This window comes from Pavona decussata, unplaced genomic scaffold, assembly GCF_977016875.1.
Source record: "Pavona decussata unplaced genomic scaffold, jaPavDecu1.1 SCAFFOLD_136, whole genome shotgun sequence".
Classification (NCBI taxonomy): domain Eukaryota; kingdom Metazoa; phylum Cnidaria; class Anthozoa; order Scleractinia; family Agariciidae; genus Pavona; species Pavona decussata.
In genome coordinates this window covers 221,461-239,827 of record NW_028145549.1, presented here as the reverse complement: position 1 = coordinate 239,827, position 18,367 = coordinate 221,461, and the positions used below count along the sequence as shown (strand labels likewise).

Below are 18,367 nucleotides of genomic sequence, written 5' to 3'. Positions count from 1 at the left end.
CCCTAACTATGACCCGCTATGCTCGCGTTTTAACCGCAGCCTAAATGATATGCTGGAATATTTGCAAAACAAACAAAATATACAGATTTGCTGGTATTCGCGTATAATCTGCATTCCTAACTGTTAAACCTCGTACTATATGTATATTTTTTCTCCAATTCGTGCGGCGTAACCATGAGTAAATACGACATTCCTTTTTGCGCTTCTTAAAGTAAAATTAGTTTCTCTACCTCTACTTGCGTTGCTTGCTCAGTTAGAACGGGTGATTTTCTTGGTTGCCTGTTTAAAATCTGACATCTGAAAGTTCCTTGGATCCTTTATAGAACGAAAACAAAATATATTGATCACTAAGTGTAATAAGACAGCAACAGCATTGTAATAAAAAAAGTTTAACTGTTTTTAGATATGTTGGGTTAGCAATTTAGGAGCTGCCTCAATTTTATATGCCTTGTTTATGATGTATGTTACGTCTATAATTTGGATCATTCACGTTGCTAGCTTTAAAAAGATTCGAGCGCCGATGTTTCTTAAGAACTAGTTACTGTATTAAGATTAATAGGAGAATTGCAAAGCCATTCTGCAACTTGTTGTCATTTTGTCTAGTTCACGGTATCTGCAAGCGTTAGCTTGCGCACGATATTTAAGGCCCATCTTGTATCCAAGCAACTCCAAAACCTCTTATAATGGATTTTTATAAATCCTTCACTGTATTCTTAATAATGATTCACAAAGAGTAGCTATAAATATATCTATTATAAATGACCAACTCACCTCTTTAGACAGTAATTTTTATAGGTTTACGCGTCTTTCGTGTTTTTCCCATCCTATGTATGACAATTACCTGGAAAGAAAGAGTTAAAAAGAGGATCACCGACTGTAAGTGAATTGGTAAGGGGCAGTTCTTAAACACATGGTTCTCGTTACTCTCTTGTGAAGTCGTGGGCAGTTGGGCCAAACTTAAAAGCTAAAACTGGCATGATAACCATAACAGCAAACCTAGGAGTATTACTTCTCCCCCCTGGAAGAGATTAGAGTTCATAGTAGAGTTTTCCCGTACATTTTGTTCGATTTTAACTAACAGTTCGCTGAGCTGGTATCCACCTGGGTACAGACAGCGTGCAGAAAAGTTTCTTGTGCAAGGAAAGAACACGACAATGCAGGCAGCAAGGGCAGGATTAAGATTGGTAAAGTCATCTAAGGGGGACAACTTGTTTTCTAATAAGTATTGCTTACAAAAAGCCGTTGGTTAATTCATCAACAACATTCGGTTCACTTCACTTCACTTCACAAGGAAAACTTTGTGAATTTGACTTCTGGTTTGAAATAATAACCTTAATTAACACCGGTGTGCGAGTTGCGTCTTCCATCTTCGGGCGGTATTTAACGGATGAGGTCACACGTACAAGGTCCATGGTCCCCTCAGGCGGGTTTTGGCCGGTGTTAGGAGTCAGTGGGCAACAACGCAAATGAATTGATTGATTGTACTGTAAATCTTTTTTTAGTTTATGTGTGGTTTTCAGTGAAAGGGGGGCGTCTATTATACAGGGGGCGTTTGTTAGAAAGGGGCGTTTAATACAAATTTGTCAGCTTAGGGGGGCGTTAATTAGATAGGAGGCGTTCATAAGAGAGGGAGCGTTTATTAGATCATTTACGGTAACCACTACGGCTAGGTCTGAAAAAGAGAGTATACCGAAAATGTGTATTCTATAATACACCTGTAAAGTAATTTTTGACGACTTACCTCTTCAATTTTAATGGCCCGTTCCCCTGTGATGCTTGCTCATTCCTTATCAGACACTTTCCTTAAGGACTGCAAATAAATAACAATTAAAATTAAGTTACACATGGTAGGTAACATGCCTTTTAAACGAGTCGGAAAACGTGGGGGAGATTTTTAGGAGAACTTCAAATCTGATCAGTAACTCCCCTCCAAAAGTGGCAAAAGCAACAACAACAACAACAACAACATAATAATAATAATAATAATAATAATAATAATAATAATAATAATGATGATGATGATGATGATGATGATGATGATGATGATGATGATGGTGATGATGATGATGATGATGATGATGATGATGATGATGATGATGATGATATTTAAACAAGGAGTCCAGTTCAGTGGGTCCAACAATAACAATAGAAAATACTGCGATTCTGCTATCACTATGAAGATTAAGTACTAATAAAGCTCACCTTCGGCGATAAAAAAGTTCGTTTCATTGTTGTTGCGTTGAAGTTCTGTTAAATCTCCAATCGATTGCATTTATTGCGTCCATCCTTCAAAACGAAGATACCTTTTATTAGTTAAATATTTCAATGCACTAGTTCCAGTATTTGTCATCGAGATAAACGGTACTCAAGGTTGTAATAAAATATTGAGTAGCCCACGGCAAACGTGTTATTTGGCAAGACATGCCGGAACAATACTAATTGTAGCAGGAACAAACTTTAATAGTTTAGTAATGTGGTTCTGCCTGTTTAATTCGCGGATCCTTAAAAAAAAAAAAAAAAAAAAGAACATGCAGGATACCACAAAATGTAGTTTCGTCACAGTTTTAAATAAAACTTTCATTCATTTTACTGGTGCCGGAATAAATAAGCAAACGTTTTGACCAGTTGCGAGCTTTGGGTGGCTCTTAATTATTAGAGCTAAACCTTGTAGAACAACGACTTGCGCCACAAATTTTATGATAAAGGTCTACGTAAAATAGAGCAATGAAAATTACCTGGAGTAGGATGAGGCTGCTTTCAAAATTTAAATTCAAAGTTGACAAGTATTCTTCAGCGACCACAACTCGGCTTCCACGTGCTCACATTCCTAGAGTTTCTTCGATGTACGACGAAGATTTTGTCCTTATGTACTTTTCTCGGTGTTTTCTGCCACCGTATGGGACATCATCGAGGATTTAGTTGACAAAAACTCTGAAGAAAAGGCAGGAAAAATCCCTTTACGGAGCAATATTTTTTTCTTCGCATTAACGGTCACCAGTCCAAGTCGAAGGTGAGAGATTATTTTAGCATATAATTTGCAATTCAAATCAAAATCCAATAATTTTCACCAGAATGCGCTTCTTTTTTTTAAACATATTTCAAAAAAGTTTGAGAGTGCGGAAAAGTACAAATGGAAACATTTATGTGTCTCACGATAAATTTTATTTGCAGTAAATTAAGACTGTCACTTCTACCGGGCAGCTGAATTAAACGAAGTTCAACATTAAAACTGTCAAATAAATGGTCTTCTTTAAGAGACAAGGTAGCATTGTTGCGAACACCATATTCACAAAATTATTTCTTTTTGCTTTTATGCATATGCTTCTTGGAACACAACAACGTGAACTATCAACAGCTCTTTCCGCACAAACGACGAAAAAACAGTTTTCGAAACATTGAAGTGCACGAGGCCTTTAATTTCGCAGCAATGTTCTCAAAGCGCAGTGACAGTTAGAATGTCTCAGTCAAGGATATTAGAGAATATAAGAGTACTATTTAAACAGTCTCTCTGAAGGGAGACGCCTAAAGGCCTGATCAAAAGAATCAAAAGAACGCGTCTTACAAGGAAGGCAACACAACACGTCGAAGAACTTTCCGACGGGGATAGAGCTGATGGAGATGGATCTGATCTGGGGCGAGGCACAGTATGTTACAAGGGCAACAGGGGACGAAAAAGGATTTAGACACACTTCGCAGCCAAAAGCCTGTGGCTATTCTTGAGAATGGTTCATCATTTTACTTTAGAATCGTTGTGTGCCATAAGAAAACCTTAAGCAGCGGCGACGACAATATGGCAACGACAACGTTAGCTTAATTAGCAAAACACTGGGTCTGCACGTGTCTTTAGTACATTTCTTTGCCATCCTCTGCAAAACAATAACGTGAAATGATCAAATTCAAGGTTTTATGGAGAACGTGAACGCATGATGATTAATTTTCCTTTCCGGCTCTTTCTGGACTCCACCCCTACAAAGTTAGCCTCTGGATAGTTTGACCACATTACTCAAGCTAAATGAGTAGAAGTTGTTGCCAATATATTCAGAAAGCGCGAATGTCATTTTTAAGTCCCGTTTTCATTGACATCGTCGTCGTCTCTGCTTAAGGTCCATAATTTTTTAGCAAGCAACAACATGGAATCAAGGTGAAGTTTAAAAGTTGCATGCTTGCTATGGTGTGTGCGATGTTTCACCTTCAATGTTCATTCCCTATGTGTTTCCACATTTGCACGATAAAGATTATTTGTCATGGAAGCAAAATTTGCTTCCAAGATCAAAACGTGAGCTTATAATAGTGAACAGCTAGCAAAAATCATTTTGAACCTGAAACTAAAATATCCTATAGTTGAATTGCGGATGAAGGATCGTTATTTAAGAAATGAGAGACCACCGCAGCTGTGTACGCAACTTAAACGCTGCGAAAAGCAAGTCTGAAACAATTCAAGCTTCAACAAGATTGTTTCCTGTTCGTTTTGTTGCTTTAAAGCGTCAAACTTGTCTGATATCGAATACCAGCTTGTAAAATGCTGCGCACAGAAGACAGCGCGTTCCGCCACTGGAAAAAAAAAATGAAGGTCACTGACTTTTTGTCCCATTTTACGCTTTAAGATGTCATTACAAACTAGTATAAATGTGTTTCCATGCAAAAAAGAAACTAGCACATGTTGCGGGTGTTTGTGACGTTCTAAACTGACAAGGTTGCCAAAATGAGGACAGACAGCATAGCTCTGCTCAAAAACTGATTTTTGTACATCCAAAAGTGCGGCCCTATGCCCCACTGGGGGCTCAAAGGACTAAGGAGGAGGACACTGGACATTGACCAACTGCTATTTGAGAAGAAAGGCAAGACAGAAGACAGGTAACACTGGCATATGAAAACACAGCGAGTCAGTCAGACAGACAGACAGACAGACAGACAGACAGACAGACAGACAGACAGACAGATAGACAGACTTTAAACGACCAGTTCAAAAGCTTAAGTTTGCAGTCCGAAGGCTCCACACGCAAAATCTATACTCGGCTAAAAACGGTTTGCTGATTGTACCGTGCTCAAGGAGCATCACATTTATTTTACCTAAACACGCCAACTTTAATTTGCCAGCAGGAGTTTGTAACGTTAGTTTGACGCCCCGTGACAGTGTTAACATCGACATACCTTTTAACTACGGATTTCTTCTTCTCTTTTCCTTAATAGAATACAAGATGCCTCTCTTCTTGATTGATTTTCCAAACTTTTTTCTCTCTTCGGCAAAACAGAGATGATTCGAGCGACTTTTGTTTTGCAACTGAAAACTTTCCTTTGTGACGTAACAAAGAAACGCGCGCGTGTAAATCAGCCGATCAGAATCTTCTGTAGCCACGTGATGTAAGCGTGCGCGCTATAGTTTGAATTTGCGCCCACGTCGTTGACAAATTTACATGTAAACCTTTGACAAACTTTTTTTTGCCACGTTTGTACAACGACTTGTATCTGCGACCAGGAGCTTGTTTCGTGTTGTTACACCGATTGTTATATAACACGAGCAAAATTTAAGGAAGCCAATTGTTGCTAGATTTGCAACGCGTTGCCGCAATAAAATCTTGCATGAAAAGTTGCCCGCGTTCTGTGTTGCGATAGAAATGTCCCGTGTAACATTACCTTAACTTTGTCTTGAAAAGGCGCATTAAAGGAGCCATCATATACATATGGAAGACCCAAGTTTTCAAACTCGTTCGAAATCATTCCTCTTTTCGTGTTGGGAAACAGTTGGAATATATTCTGACAAACTGTTGTTGACACTCAAACACTTACTGTTTGGCAATACCTAAGGAGTCTTACATACCTGAGCTGTTTTGTCTCTCCACTGTACTTTGAAAAGAAATCAAAGTGCTTTCAATTTTGAATTATTTAGCAAAATCTTTCCTCTTAACATAAAAACGCGTCTGAAACAAGTGATTTTCGTTTTGCGACTGAAAACTGTTCTTTGTGACGCAACAAAGAAGGAAAAACGCTCGCGCAAAATTTAGCCAATCAGATTCGTCTTTAGCTCACATGAAGTAAGCTCGCTGCATGTAGCGGCTTGAAATAAGCGTCTGCGTTGTTCTTTTGAAATAATACACTCCTTATTGTACATCATCGTGATTAAAATTTCCAAGTTATTGACAAATCTCAAGGTGATCTGCTAATTGGCAAGGTTTTGCCTATACGTCGCCTTTTACTTGCCGAGAGAGCCCTGGAGACAAAGCGGGACATCACCATGTTGAAATGACTGGTCCTCAAATCTGGAATGCATCTATATTGTATACGACCAGTTGATTGGTTAATGTAGAGGCAGGCGCAAATTTCGAGCCATGGAGCGAATTTTAACGAGAATCCGAGCATCGAAGCAATTGAGAAAATTTTGCGAGCACCAACAAGCGAGCACTCGTCTAAATTTTGCGAGCACTTGAAAAACGTTTAAGGACCATTCGATACGCCTTGATGTCTGACTTCTTCGCCCGTAACTGTGAGACTTTATGATCAGAAAGATGGACATTTTGGACTGTCAGTAGCTGTTTTACTTCAACTTTTACGTATCATTCCAGCCCTCCCGCATTCGATAAAGATATCAAATGATACGGCTGCTTACTCTGGGGTTTTCCTGTTCTGTTTTCTTCGGTAACATTTGTTAGAAAGTTCATACCAAAGTTTTTGATATTTCCTTCGAATGTATTCTCTGAGAAATTTGTTCTCAGAATCCTGAACGCGTCTCCTTTTTTTTTACGCCTGGAGGGTGACACGAATGAAAATTCGTGTACTGCCGAATGTCTCTGTGGGTTTGTAGTGTGTTCGCACGTCTAGTATTGATTCGATTCGGAATCACTGTCCTTTGTACACATACGTGTTGCCAAGAATGCAATTTCTGTTTCTGATATTTCATTCGTAAATTTGATGCTGGGGTGGAGTCTATTAGGCTACTCAATAAATGCGTAGAAGAGCAGGTAACTTCTTCCATCTTGTTTTATCAACTCTAGCGAAGGTCGACCTGTTAAAGACCCTGTTAAACCGAAGTTCGGGCACAGGCGTAGAAATTCGTTTGAGTGTTCGCTCACAATTTTTAGGCGTACTTTTCAAGTAACAATGCAAAGCAAGATGGAAGAAGTGGATGCAACAATCTACGCGCTTCCAGGAGAATATTATATTTTAGCAGAAGAGCTAAAAAACAAGCTCTCTGACCTCAACAACCTCAAGGCACAAATTAGAGAAATCAACCATGAGATCTTCGAAAAGTGTTCCACCTTTCTGACCTTTCAGTATATGTGTGTGTTAAAACTGATCACGACTCTTCGTAAACGGGAATACGACCAAATGATGAAAAGACATACAAAGAAGATACCCCGCCAGAATAAATTTGGCTGCCTTGTTTAATACCATCGAATGAGATTCAATTATTCAAACTCAACTCTTTTAGCAACTCTGACATTGAACGTTCTCTCCATTCTTGATAATGATATTGGATACATTAAAACGTCGAATAACGTTACTTTTAATTTTTCCAGTTCAGTTTCAGCCAGTTATTGATTTGCCTCGCATTTATACCGGCACACAAATACGGTATTAACAAAACGGCAAGGTACATGTAGCCCGAGGAATCCCAGCTTATCACACTACCTTGGATAATTCTAATGTTAATAATAACTTGCCGTCGGCAGGACTATCTATCTTAGTTCCAGTGTTAGATGAGTGTACGTCAGAGTGAAGGAAAAACATGTCATCGAAACTATCAGGAAGAAAACCGCTTTTGTAAAGACACACAATTTTACCTATTTGTAGTTTGATTATGTTCGCAAGTTTTAAAATTTTTAAGTTCTTAAAAATAGGATTAATATGTGATCAAAAGTAATAACTCTTTTTTGGAGTGTAATTAAGATTAGACTGATAAAATTAAGTAGAGCCCCAAAGAACAAAATCACTTTTTAATAACTTTTAATGATAAAAAAAGCGATATGCCAGAAGTGTGAGACCGTGTGAGTCAATCTTCGTTCCCCTTTGATAAGGGTGCGCAGTTTATAGGATCGAGGACTCGAGGTCACGTGATCACGAGGTACGCGAGTGGGATCGGGAGGAGTCGACGGCACGCCAAAAATGAAAAAAAATCTAGTGCCTTATATCCTCATTCCTTTTTGTTTCAAATCACTCCAGATTAAGTTGGTATCAACCATTACGGCTTGGTGAGTGAGTTCCTTATAAACCGTTTCTGTTTACTAGATCGAACAGAACGGTCGTGACTCAGCGTGACCCCTGAAAGATTGTGTGACGACCCGCGGCGTGATCCCTCCCAAAAATCGTGGTACCGGCCAGTCCGATCACTTGCCATTTCAACATGGCGCGCTCGAACGCTGTTTGCGCAGTGTCTGTTCTGTGTAGTTTATTTGGGATGTATTTCCCTGTCGCTTGGGCCAATGGAGCCAGCAAACCTCTGCATATTTTGTTTATACTGGCGGACGACCTTGGTTGGGCTGATGTTGGATTTCACGGCTCAAAAATCCAAACGCCGAACATCGACAAGCTTGCCTCTGACGGTGTCATTCTTGACAACTACTACGTTCTTCCTATTTGCACGCCGACGAGAAGTGCGCTGATGACAGGAATGTACCCAATCCACACCGGTGAGTTTAAAGCTAGATTAACGGTTTAATAATGGGAAAAATGGGCGAAAGGATTCTCAGAAAACGACATAATCAGGTTCGTTGGGGTGGGACTACCAGTGATGCCAACTCTCCCGCTTTTGGCGGGAGACTTACGCTATTTTGCCTCATCTCCCACTCTCCCTCTTTGGTACAAAAATCTCCCGCTTTTTACGTCCACTATAAATATTGAATACTTATTGAATGAGTGAACGCTGACTACGGCTTGTTTGTTTTCGTTGAACGAGAAAGAAATGTTGGAATTACGGTAGAACGGTTAAGTTCCCTGCCCCCCCCCCCCCCCCCCGACTGAAGTCCTAAATATAGCCCTAATTTCACAGCTTCGCCGTTGCTGACACAGTTCTGCTAGCTGGCCCTGAAGATTTGTGGACGTCTCCCGATTTTTGAACTCCGTGAGTTGGCATGTATGGACTACATTGACCACAGGGAAAAATACAGTTTATGCGTGACAAAGAGTGTGACAGGTGTATGTGAGGTGTTTTGAGTTGTATTGTTTTAAGTATTGCATAATGGTCACATGTCTATGATCTAACCGTTAAGTAAAGTGGCTGATGGTCATAAGATTTAATTTCCCATACCCAAATTATCAAGTGACTACTCACGTGCACCCTGCTAGCAGAGCCTTTCTTTTTCTTGCTCGAATTAGTAAAGAAAAAGACAAAAGGAGGCTCTGCTCGCAGGGTGGTGACTACTAGACTACAGCCAGTTGACCTGTAGCCATTCATTATAAAGGCGGCGGTCACATATGTGATGTTCTGCCTCTAGCCAATTTTAGAGTTCTATAGTGATGACGTCACAAAAACTATATTTCTGAAATTATGGGATTTGTTAGTATACTCGGAAAAAGCATGATGAAGAATGCCTACACTGTAGTTGCCAAAAATCAGCATCTTAATTATTGCAATTTGGGGGCGAGATATTAGCTCTGTTATGCCCCGATGACTCCATACAAATCCTTCAATCTAATTTTGTCGAGACAAACTTAGTCTGAAATGTCAGCCGTCTCCTCCCCCTAACCCACAGGGAGCGCCCCCTGTATGTATGTATGTATGTTGTATGGAGTCATCAGGGCATAACAGAGCTAATATCTCGACAAAATTAGAAGGATTTGTATGGAGTCATCAGGGCGTAACAGAGCTAATATCTTGCCCCCAAATACAGCTGGTGTATATCTTAATTTAATTAACAAATTATGAATAATTTTATCAAGAGCCCTGAAGGGTTAATTTTATTTATTTTTTCCCCTTGTGAACAATGTAGGTCTGCAACACCTAGTGCTGCTTCCTGCAAGCGCTTATGGATTGCCACTGAATTTCAATACACTACCACAGAAACTCAAGGAATCAGGTGAGAATGTTAAATAAAATCATGAAAAATATAAATAATTATATAGATTTTCTCCTTTTGATAAAAAGATCATTTTTTGCTCCTGCATCCTCTTCAGTCTTGCAGTGACTAATAAATTGTATTTTTACAAGCATGTCTGACATTAGTTTTTTTCCAGACTGGCAGGTCATTTTTGATTTTAGAGTAAATTTTATTAATATCGTATACTTACCATCTTTTTAAATAAACGTTTTTAATTAGTTAATGTCCAATCCAATCCAACTCTGCTAGCTAGCCTTCCAATCCAACCCCTTTTTTACTGTGTTCCTACTCCTCTAGCCCCAATACAACAGCCAACAACTAAATTATATAATGATATTGGACAAGTGTATCTTGCTAAGCACTGGGTTTGTCTCCAAGGGCTTTCAAGGAATTCATTTAAAATATGCCATAAGATTGTTAAAACAAAAATGGTTCTATTTAACAAAGTAATGTTGATAATAATAGATAAAAATAATTATAAGTTAATATTAATAATGATTGAACAGTGGTGAATGTGATTGTTATTCTGATTCATAATTATTATTATTATTATTATTATTATTATTATTATGTTAACATTGCAGAAGTAGATTTTTATTAAAATTAGTTCGAAGAATTATCTTTTCTTTTTTGTGCAAAAATGGTGGAATCGATTGACTGTTTATTATTTACACTCTAGCACTGAATTTTTGTGAAAACTGTGCTGGTTCTAAGATGGCGATGTACATGTACAATTTCACCCCCTTTGATGTATGGTCTGTAGGTACATGCAGGTAGCTTTTAGTGCAAAGTTTGTGTAGAGTTTTGCTTTTAAATTGATGGTATTTAATTAGTGCTTGTAAAATAAGTTTTGAATTTTTGAAAATTAGAGTAGTGTTTATTATTTTTATTATTATTATTATTATTATTATTATTATTATTATTATTACTAAATACTCTGTTATTATTATTAAATTATTATTAAAAATATTGAAAGAAAAGCCTTTAATATTTAATTTTATTTTCTTGAAGGTTATGCAACTCATATGATTGGTAAATGGCACCTCGGCTACAATAAGTGGGAATACACTCCAACCTATCGTGGTTTTGATACTTTCTATGGCTATTATAATGCTCAAGAAGACCACTACTCACACAAAATACTGGATATATTAGACTTTAGAGACAACAAGGAGCCAGTGAGAGACCTGGACGGGACATATGCTACATTTCCTTATGCAGAGGTGATGTACATTGACTTAAGCCCCATTCACACTTACCTAACAATTTAACATGTTTAATTAAACCAGGTTTAACAAAATGAAAATTGGTCACAGAAAGCTGAACCATTGGCTTTGACATAGGATTCAAGTAAAGTTTAACTTGTGCTTTCATTTGGGCTAAATCTGTGGTCTACAAAAATCTGAAACTTAAGAAGCTTTTATGAAGGAAACAATTTTAAACTGTGTTTAACTAAACAGCTTTTAAACATGTTTAAGCCTTGGTGTGAATGGGGCATTTGTATAGTTGGCCCTCCATCAGTTTTTTCCCTTAAGCTTTGGAGTATAAGGGTAATAAGAGAGTTGAAGTATAGCCAGATATGTAAGGGAAAGGCCATGAATGAGATAGAGAAAAAATAAATAATTGCAGCTCACAAAATCTTAGTCCCTTTTAAAAGCAGAACTTCTTAACATTTCTGTAAAGCTGTTAGAGGAGTCTTTTGATTCCTTGGCCTGCGTTGTTTCTCTTGGTCTTCATACAGGTGTATAAATTATGGTTAAAATTAACCTGAACACATATACTGCTTGGGGTAAGCTTACGAGGGACTAGAATCCTATCCAGGGTAGAGTAAGCAATTCTCCTAGTTGTACCTTTGTGATTTATATATTAACAATTTTAACACCTGTCATATTTCTGATTGATTGTAGCGTGCAAAGAAAGTCATCAAGTCACACAATGCTTCTACTCCTTTGTTTTTGTACATGGCATTTCAAAATGTTCATGAGCCACTCCAAGCCCCAAAACAATATACAGACAAATACAATTTTATTGAGGATAAAGATCGTAGGACTTATGCTGGTATGGTGGATATTTTGGATGAGGCCATCGGCAACATCACAGAGGCTATGAAAGATGCTGGGTATGGGCCGAAATTGATTTTTATTTAAACAGCTCCAATCAGAATTGCCATTGATTGACCAATTATTTATTAAACTGTTGGTATAGGGTTGATTACCATCTGGTGTTTAGGGAAACAAGCCCTGCAATTGCTCCTCCCCTGATCAGAATGCCACACCTGAAAGATCAGTAGCACAGATTGAGGGTAAAGCAGGAGCTGGTCACTCACAATATGACTAGCTCCCAGTTGGCTTGATAGCTCAGTTGGTAGAGCACTGCACCGGTTTCGCAGAGTTCATGGGTTCAAATCCCATTCAAGCCTGAAATTTTTTGAGGCTTTCTTTTTGCAACCTCTTAATTAGCTCGCATTTACAAATGACTGCAAGGATCTTGCTTCCATTCATATTCATTCTCTGATACAATAAATTACAATCATGTACTTTAAAGCAAGGAATAGTTGACTATTCAGTAGTAAACTTTTCAAGCCTCATTACCAACATGAGATGTTCTCCTCGTTACAAGGCCAGAGTTTAAAAAGTACAATAAAAAAATTATTGTAATTGGTTTTTAATACCTAATAATTTGCACTCAGTTTTCTCTTTTCTTCTCTCTTGCTTAGGTTATGGGAAGACACTCTATTAATATTCTCAACAGATAACGGAGGATGGCATAACTTTGGTGGATACAACTGGCCACTCCGTGGGCAGAAGACTACTTTATGGGAGGGAGGGGTGAGAGGGGTCAGTTTTGTCCATGGAAACATGCTTGGTAAGAGAGGAGTCAAATGTCAAGGCTTAATGCATGTTACAGACTGGTTTCCAACATTGGTTAACCTTGCAGGTATGTACTAATAAATTTTGTAAATATGATAACACATGAGATGTTTTACTTTAATTTATTTACTTATGCTTTGAATCCAAGATTTTTGGTACATTATGAACTTTAATTGTCTTTAACATAACATAACATTTTATTGAGGAAATCAACTAATCAGTATTTCCTGAAAGGGGAAATCGTGAAGTTAATCCTGTATAAAACATACATGTATTCCCCAAATAAACATTCTAAAATCTAAAACAATCACATTTTTTTGAAAATTAAAACTGTTCACAATCATTCAGTAACTAGTGGGTCATGTACATCTTAAGTCTGTTTCGAAATAAAGTTATTGAACTACACTGAAGCATGTATTAAACCAGACGAGTGTTGTATTGTTCGGGCAAATATATTTTATTAGTATTGCAGACAAAGATGAATGCACAGTAATTATAATTACATTATTAATGACCACAAAAATTATACAAAAACTGGGAAAGATGATTGAAATACGCCTGCAATCACAGTATTTGAGCAAGACCTTTTGAAACCAGTGAGCCAAAAAACTTTTGTTTTGTAAAGGCCAAATTTTGCTTACGATTGACTGTTGCATGCAAGTTCTTTTATAGCACACGTTGCACGTATCATGCATAAAATCTTGCAAAACTCTCATCATTCAACATTTCCTACACCTACAAAACTACTGTCCTGGGATTTTAAAACAGCCTCAAAGTCCTACATGTAGGATATTCCGAGTGTACATGGACAGGTGTACATGTCATGCGTGACAAGTTTTAGTTTTTACACAAAACAATGCAACTCGTATCATACACTTGTATAGATGGCTCATCATCAACATTTTGCATACAACAAAGTTGTACCATGGATCTAAATCAGTCTTAATTAAGAGGCCTAGGCCCACTGCTCTGATCAATTTTGGTGGTAGTGAAAAACATAAAGGTAAAGGTAATATTTAAATTTTGAACTTCAGAGTCTGCTGTTATTGAAAGGCACAGTAATGTCGAGATGTTGCTTTTCTATTTTCATCAAGGTGGTACTCTCGATTATGAACCAACACCACTGGATGGCATGAATGTGTGGGACACCATTTCCAATGGCAAGCCATCACCCAGGAAAGAGATACTTCTCAATATTGACTTGAATCCTGATGATGAACACAACTTCTCTCCTGTTACCTTCTTTGAAGGAATTGCTTTTAGACAAGGCGACATGAAGCTTCTAATGAGTGTGGACAATGCTTCTTGGTACAAACCTCCTGAGCTGGGTGGCAAGCCAGACATAAGACAAGACAAGGTAGAGTGGGGTTTGTACAATGGAGATTGTTTTGTTTATGGGCTAACGGGATGTTATTCACTTAGAATTTCAGCTCTGTTACAAAGTATAATCATATATGTGTACTGTAATTCCAGAAAAAATCCATACCCACCCCATGGAAGATCATCAGAAATTCCCAGGGGGAGGGGGGTCTTAAAAGTCAAAATTTTAGAAGCAATGTATGAAGCTAAACAGGAATTTCTGGGGGGAATGGGATATTTTCTGGAACTGCACAATGGATCATCATCTAAAATGTTCTAATCCCCACTAGAGACTATGAATATGCAAGGTGGAAAATGCAAATATTGACAGAATAAGAACAATGTCTATTACATTTACATGCAGTAAGTTTGACTATCACCTGAAAAAAATTTAATAGAGAAATCCTGAAGTTAAAGTCATCAGCTTAATTTTATTTCAGACCTCATTAGCGGGGCACTTACTAGAGAAGGGGGGGGGGGGGGTAAATACATGTAGAAGGGGGTCATAATAGTCAAGAGCTTTTATGGTAGTCCAATTAAACACACCCTAATTCCATTCAATAGAATGTCAGAGACCCTTTGAAGGTGGCCTTGTACAATATTACCGCTGACCCAACAGAACACAATGACCTCAGTGAGCAGCTTCCAGATGTGGTAAAGTCCATGCAAGAAAGAGTGCAATACTACATGAAGGGGGTAGTGCCTTCCCTGTATGGCCCACTGGATCCTAAAGCATTTACCAAAGCACTTTCAGAGGGAATCTGGACACCATGGCAAGATTAGAGTTAACTTCAGAGTTGCTAGGGGATTTTTTAGGGATGGTCTTTTGTACTGATACTCTGTTTTGCAGTGTTTTGTTGTGCTTTATTGGTGAAATGTATTGAGGGTGTGAACTGTTACTGAAGAAAACTGATAAATATAATATGTTATGTTTAATAATTAATTTAATAATTATGTTTAACATAAGTAAAGGTTTAGACATACTGTACATAGGCAAATGAAAATAAACAAAAAAACTGAACTACGTTTCAGAGTCGTCATGACGCCATTATCAAGTTCGAAGTAATAAAAATAAAGTCAAATACTTCGAACTTGATAATGGCGTCATGATGACTCTCAAACGTTGTTCAGTTGTATCATTTATTTTCACTTGCTTATGTTTAATATAATAATAATTATAATAATTATGATAACCATTATGACATTCACTCATAACTTAATTCTATTTATTAATAGTAAAAATTCAAATTTCTAAAAATCAATATTTAATATCATGTTTTGCACCTTGGTGATCTTATACTACAGCTGTATCTGCACTGTTTTCAATTTTCAAAAATTGCGTACAGTATACCATGATTATTTTTAGTTATACGTGTAAGCCTTTTTCTGTTCTTATCACATGACTTGCCAAATATGGTACATTGTGACTCAAAAAAGTGGAAATTTAAGCCGTGTGCACACGTAACCCACTTACGCCGTAACTAAGGCTACATTTCAGCTGGATGAATCAAAATGTCTATCAAAAGCCCTGCAGCCAGAACACCGGAAGTGGAAATGCAGTGTAAAATTGCACAAACCAGAATAAAAAAGCTGCAGCAGGAACATTGTTTTTACCTCAAAATTTTGTGGGGTGACCTTAATCTTGATTTTTTGCATGTGTAGTTATTCGGTAGAATTTTCTGTATTGGGTGAAAAAATGCCTTTTTTGAAATACATGTATTAAACACATAATGCAAGATCTACTGGATAACTTTTTGGCATATTACCATCAGGAGGAGTTGAAGAATTTAATTAGTATGCTTTCCAACAAAGCAATAAAAACGTTAGGTCTCTGGCTTAGTTTTTGAACTTATTTGCAAAAACTGACATTTAGAGGTCCTTTTTGAAGAGCTGACCTGTTGCCATGGTAACTGCTACAACTGAGTTACAAAACTGGTTATGACGTCATGATCAGATACAATTTTTTGTAATTTCTTTCATCATTTCACAAACACTAGTAAACAATGAAAAACCCTTACGAGTGCCATGTGGCACAAGATGCAATTATGAGCTCAGTATTTGGTCAATTTGTGTGAAATTTGCACAACCAAAAGATCTTGGAAAGATCTACAAATTGAAGACATAAAATTATGCCCCCCTCCTATATGAGACTTGATTAACCACCCCTCAAACTTTTGGAATTTTTTTCTTTTGTACGTTAAGGGTCCAGTTGCTAGATGTATCTTACAACAAACAATGCACTGAGAGCTGTACATTAAGCTATAGTTTAGGGATATACCCAATATTCATAACGAATAGGAAATTTTTCAACGTTTTTTCTCTTTTGTTTTGGACTTTTCTCACTCTAATATGTGACCTCCTCCATCTCTGTTGGTGTGATTTATAACACACCCCAGAAAAGACCTTTTAAATGGTATATCACATGTGGTTAAACTCCCAGTTCATAGTTAGCGATTTATAAAAATTTGGCATTTCCCTCGGGCAGGAAAGGGTTAAACAGAAAAAGATTGTCCAAACAACTTCTCTGTGAAATTTAAGGTTTTTCAAGATACATGTATGATGATTAAGAACTTTTCTTAGCAGCAATATGGTAGTTATGTTAGTCCCCCTTAAGGGCCTGAACCATCATTGGGAATTTACATTCTAAGTCGAAACTGTGCTTAAATTTTAACTAAGTAAACAAGTATGTTTCCTCATGCATGATTCATTAATCACATCAGGAAGATCAAAGTCAAGTGATTTTCTCAAAGGGAGATTAAACCAGAATTAGTTTTTATACATTGTTTGGAGAAACAAGGGCATCCAGTGTGCCTGTTGGCCTTAACCCTTTAACTCCTAAATAATTATCAGAGAACAAATTTTCCCATCACTGTCCCAAACTGTCACTGTCATCACTGTCATCATTACGGCTAACTTACAGTCATAATTCACGTCATGCGTGACCGGTATTTTGTAAATTTGAACAGAGTTTTGAAATTTACATGTCAGTTTTGAACGTTGCCAACGAGATTTCAGAGTTCCCGTAGAAATTTCCCTAGTTTATAAATTTGAGAGCATAAAGCTATGAATTTTTCTTCACATTACAGCACTTAAGTATTTCAGGAATAACAATATTGTTTCCCAAGTATTTTGAATCTCTTTTTTCCTGTTTATGTGTCTTTTTCAGAAAGGTTACCAGAGAAATGTTCAACATTCCATTTACATGTCAGACATTACAAGGAGAAATTCGAATGTTCATTTCATTCTCAGAAGTAGTGGTCACGTGTAACTTGAATTGACTGTAAAGGGTTATGAGAGGGCAGAAATGTTTGACATTTTTTTCTTACTGTTCAGTACCATTTAATTAATTTACTGTACACCTGTAAAATTAGGAACTTGATCGATGAGTAGTGAGAGAAAGTACTTTTAAATCTATTTTTGTTTGAAATAGCTAGAATTGCCATGAAATTATTGTGTATAAAAATTAGTAATATTTGTAGACATACATGAGTAGTAAATCCTTAAGTACACTGTAGATTGCCATAGAATAAAATTATTATTAAGTAGGATTTCAGAATTATTTATGGTTAGACTTGTGTGTCTTCATGATCAATCAATGTACTCTTGATGTACATGTATGCTAGATTTACATGGCACAGTAATAAATTCTTGGTATTTTGTTATATATTTTTCTCTCCTCATCGTCATCTGATCATTATTAGTGGATACAACAACAATAAAGACGATGTGATTTGCACAAGAGGGGATGAAAATAAGGTATTAACTCTGCATACATGTCAGAGTGACTACCTCACATAAAAATCATCCCCTGAGGTGGTAACGACATCCTTTCAAAGGTGCGTACATCACTTTTTAGGTGAACACGTATATTTTTATCCACAGGATATATCACTAACTCTTTATATACAGTGTTGGCTTGTTTTGACATGAAGAATGTTGTTCTGTGATTGTTTTTGCTGTTTTTTGCTCGATCGTTTTTGAACAAAATGGGGCCAAAAAAGTCAAGCCGATGCCATTCTAAAACCTGCACTTCACAAAGGAAACCAACCAGGACCAAAGCACAACAAAGCAGTTCTTTATCATATAATTATTATTAATAATTATTTT

General features: G+C 37.2%; 1 protein-coding gene across 1 annotated transcript; it reads left to right on the top strand.

Annotated features, from left to right (window-relative positions):
• The first annotated feature begins 8,095 nt into the window (after nucleotides 1-8,095).
• LOC146467410 (arylsulfatase B-like) lies at nucleotides 8,096-17,926 on the top strand. The gene is made up of 7 exons (XM_085125888.1): nucleotides 8,096-8,624; nucleotides 9,924-10,010; nucleotides 11,043-11,254; nucleotides 11,939-12,150; nucleotides 12,748-12,968; nucleotides 13,996-14,258; nucleotides 14,825-17,926. The coding sequence occupies exons 1-7, from the start codon at nucleotides 8,339-8,341 to the stop codon at nucleotides 15,041-15,043; spliced, it is 1,500 nt and encodes a 499-aa protein (XP_084982014.1). The 5' UTR covers nucleotides 8,096-8,338; the 3' UTR covers nucleotides 15,044-17,926.
• Nucleotides 17,927-18,367: the final 441 nt, after the last annotated feature.

Bases quoted from the DNA above. Each gene is read 5' to 3' on its own strand.
- LOC146467410 (XM_085125888.1), top strand. From the start codon at position 8,339: ATGGCGCGCTCGAACGCTGTTTGCGCAGTGTCTGTTCTGTGTAGTTTA. The intron at 10,011-11,042 runs GTGAGAATGTTA...ATTTTCTTGAAG, and splicing joins ACAGAAACTCAAGGAATCAG to GTTATGCAACTCATATGATT. The intron at 11,255-11,938 runs GTGATGTACATT...GATTGATTGTAG, and splicing joins CTACATTTCCTTATGCAGAG to CGTGCAAAGAAAGTCATCAA.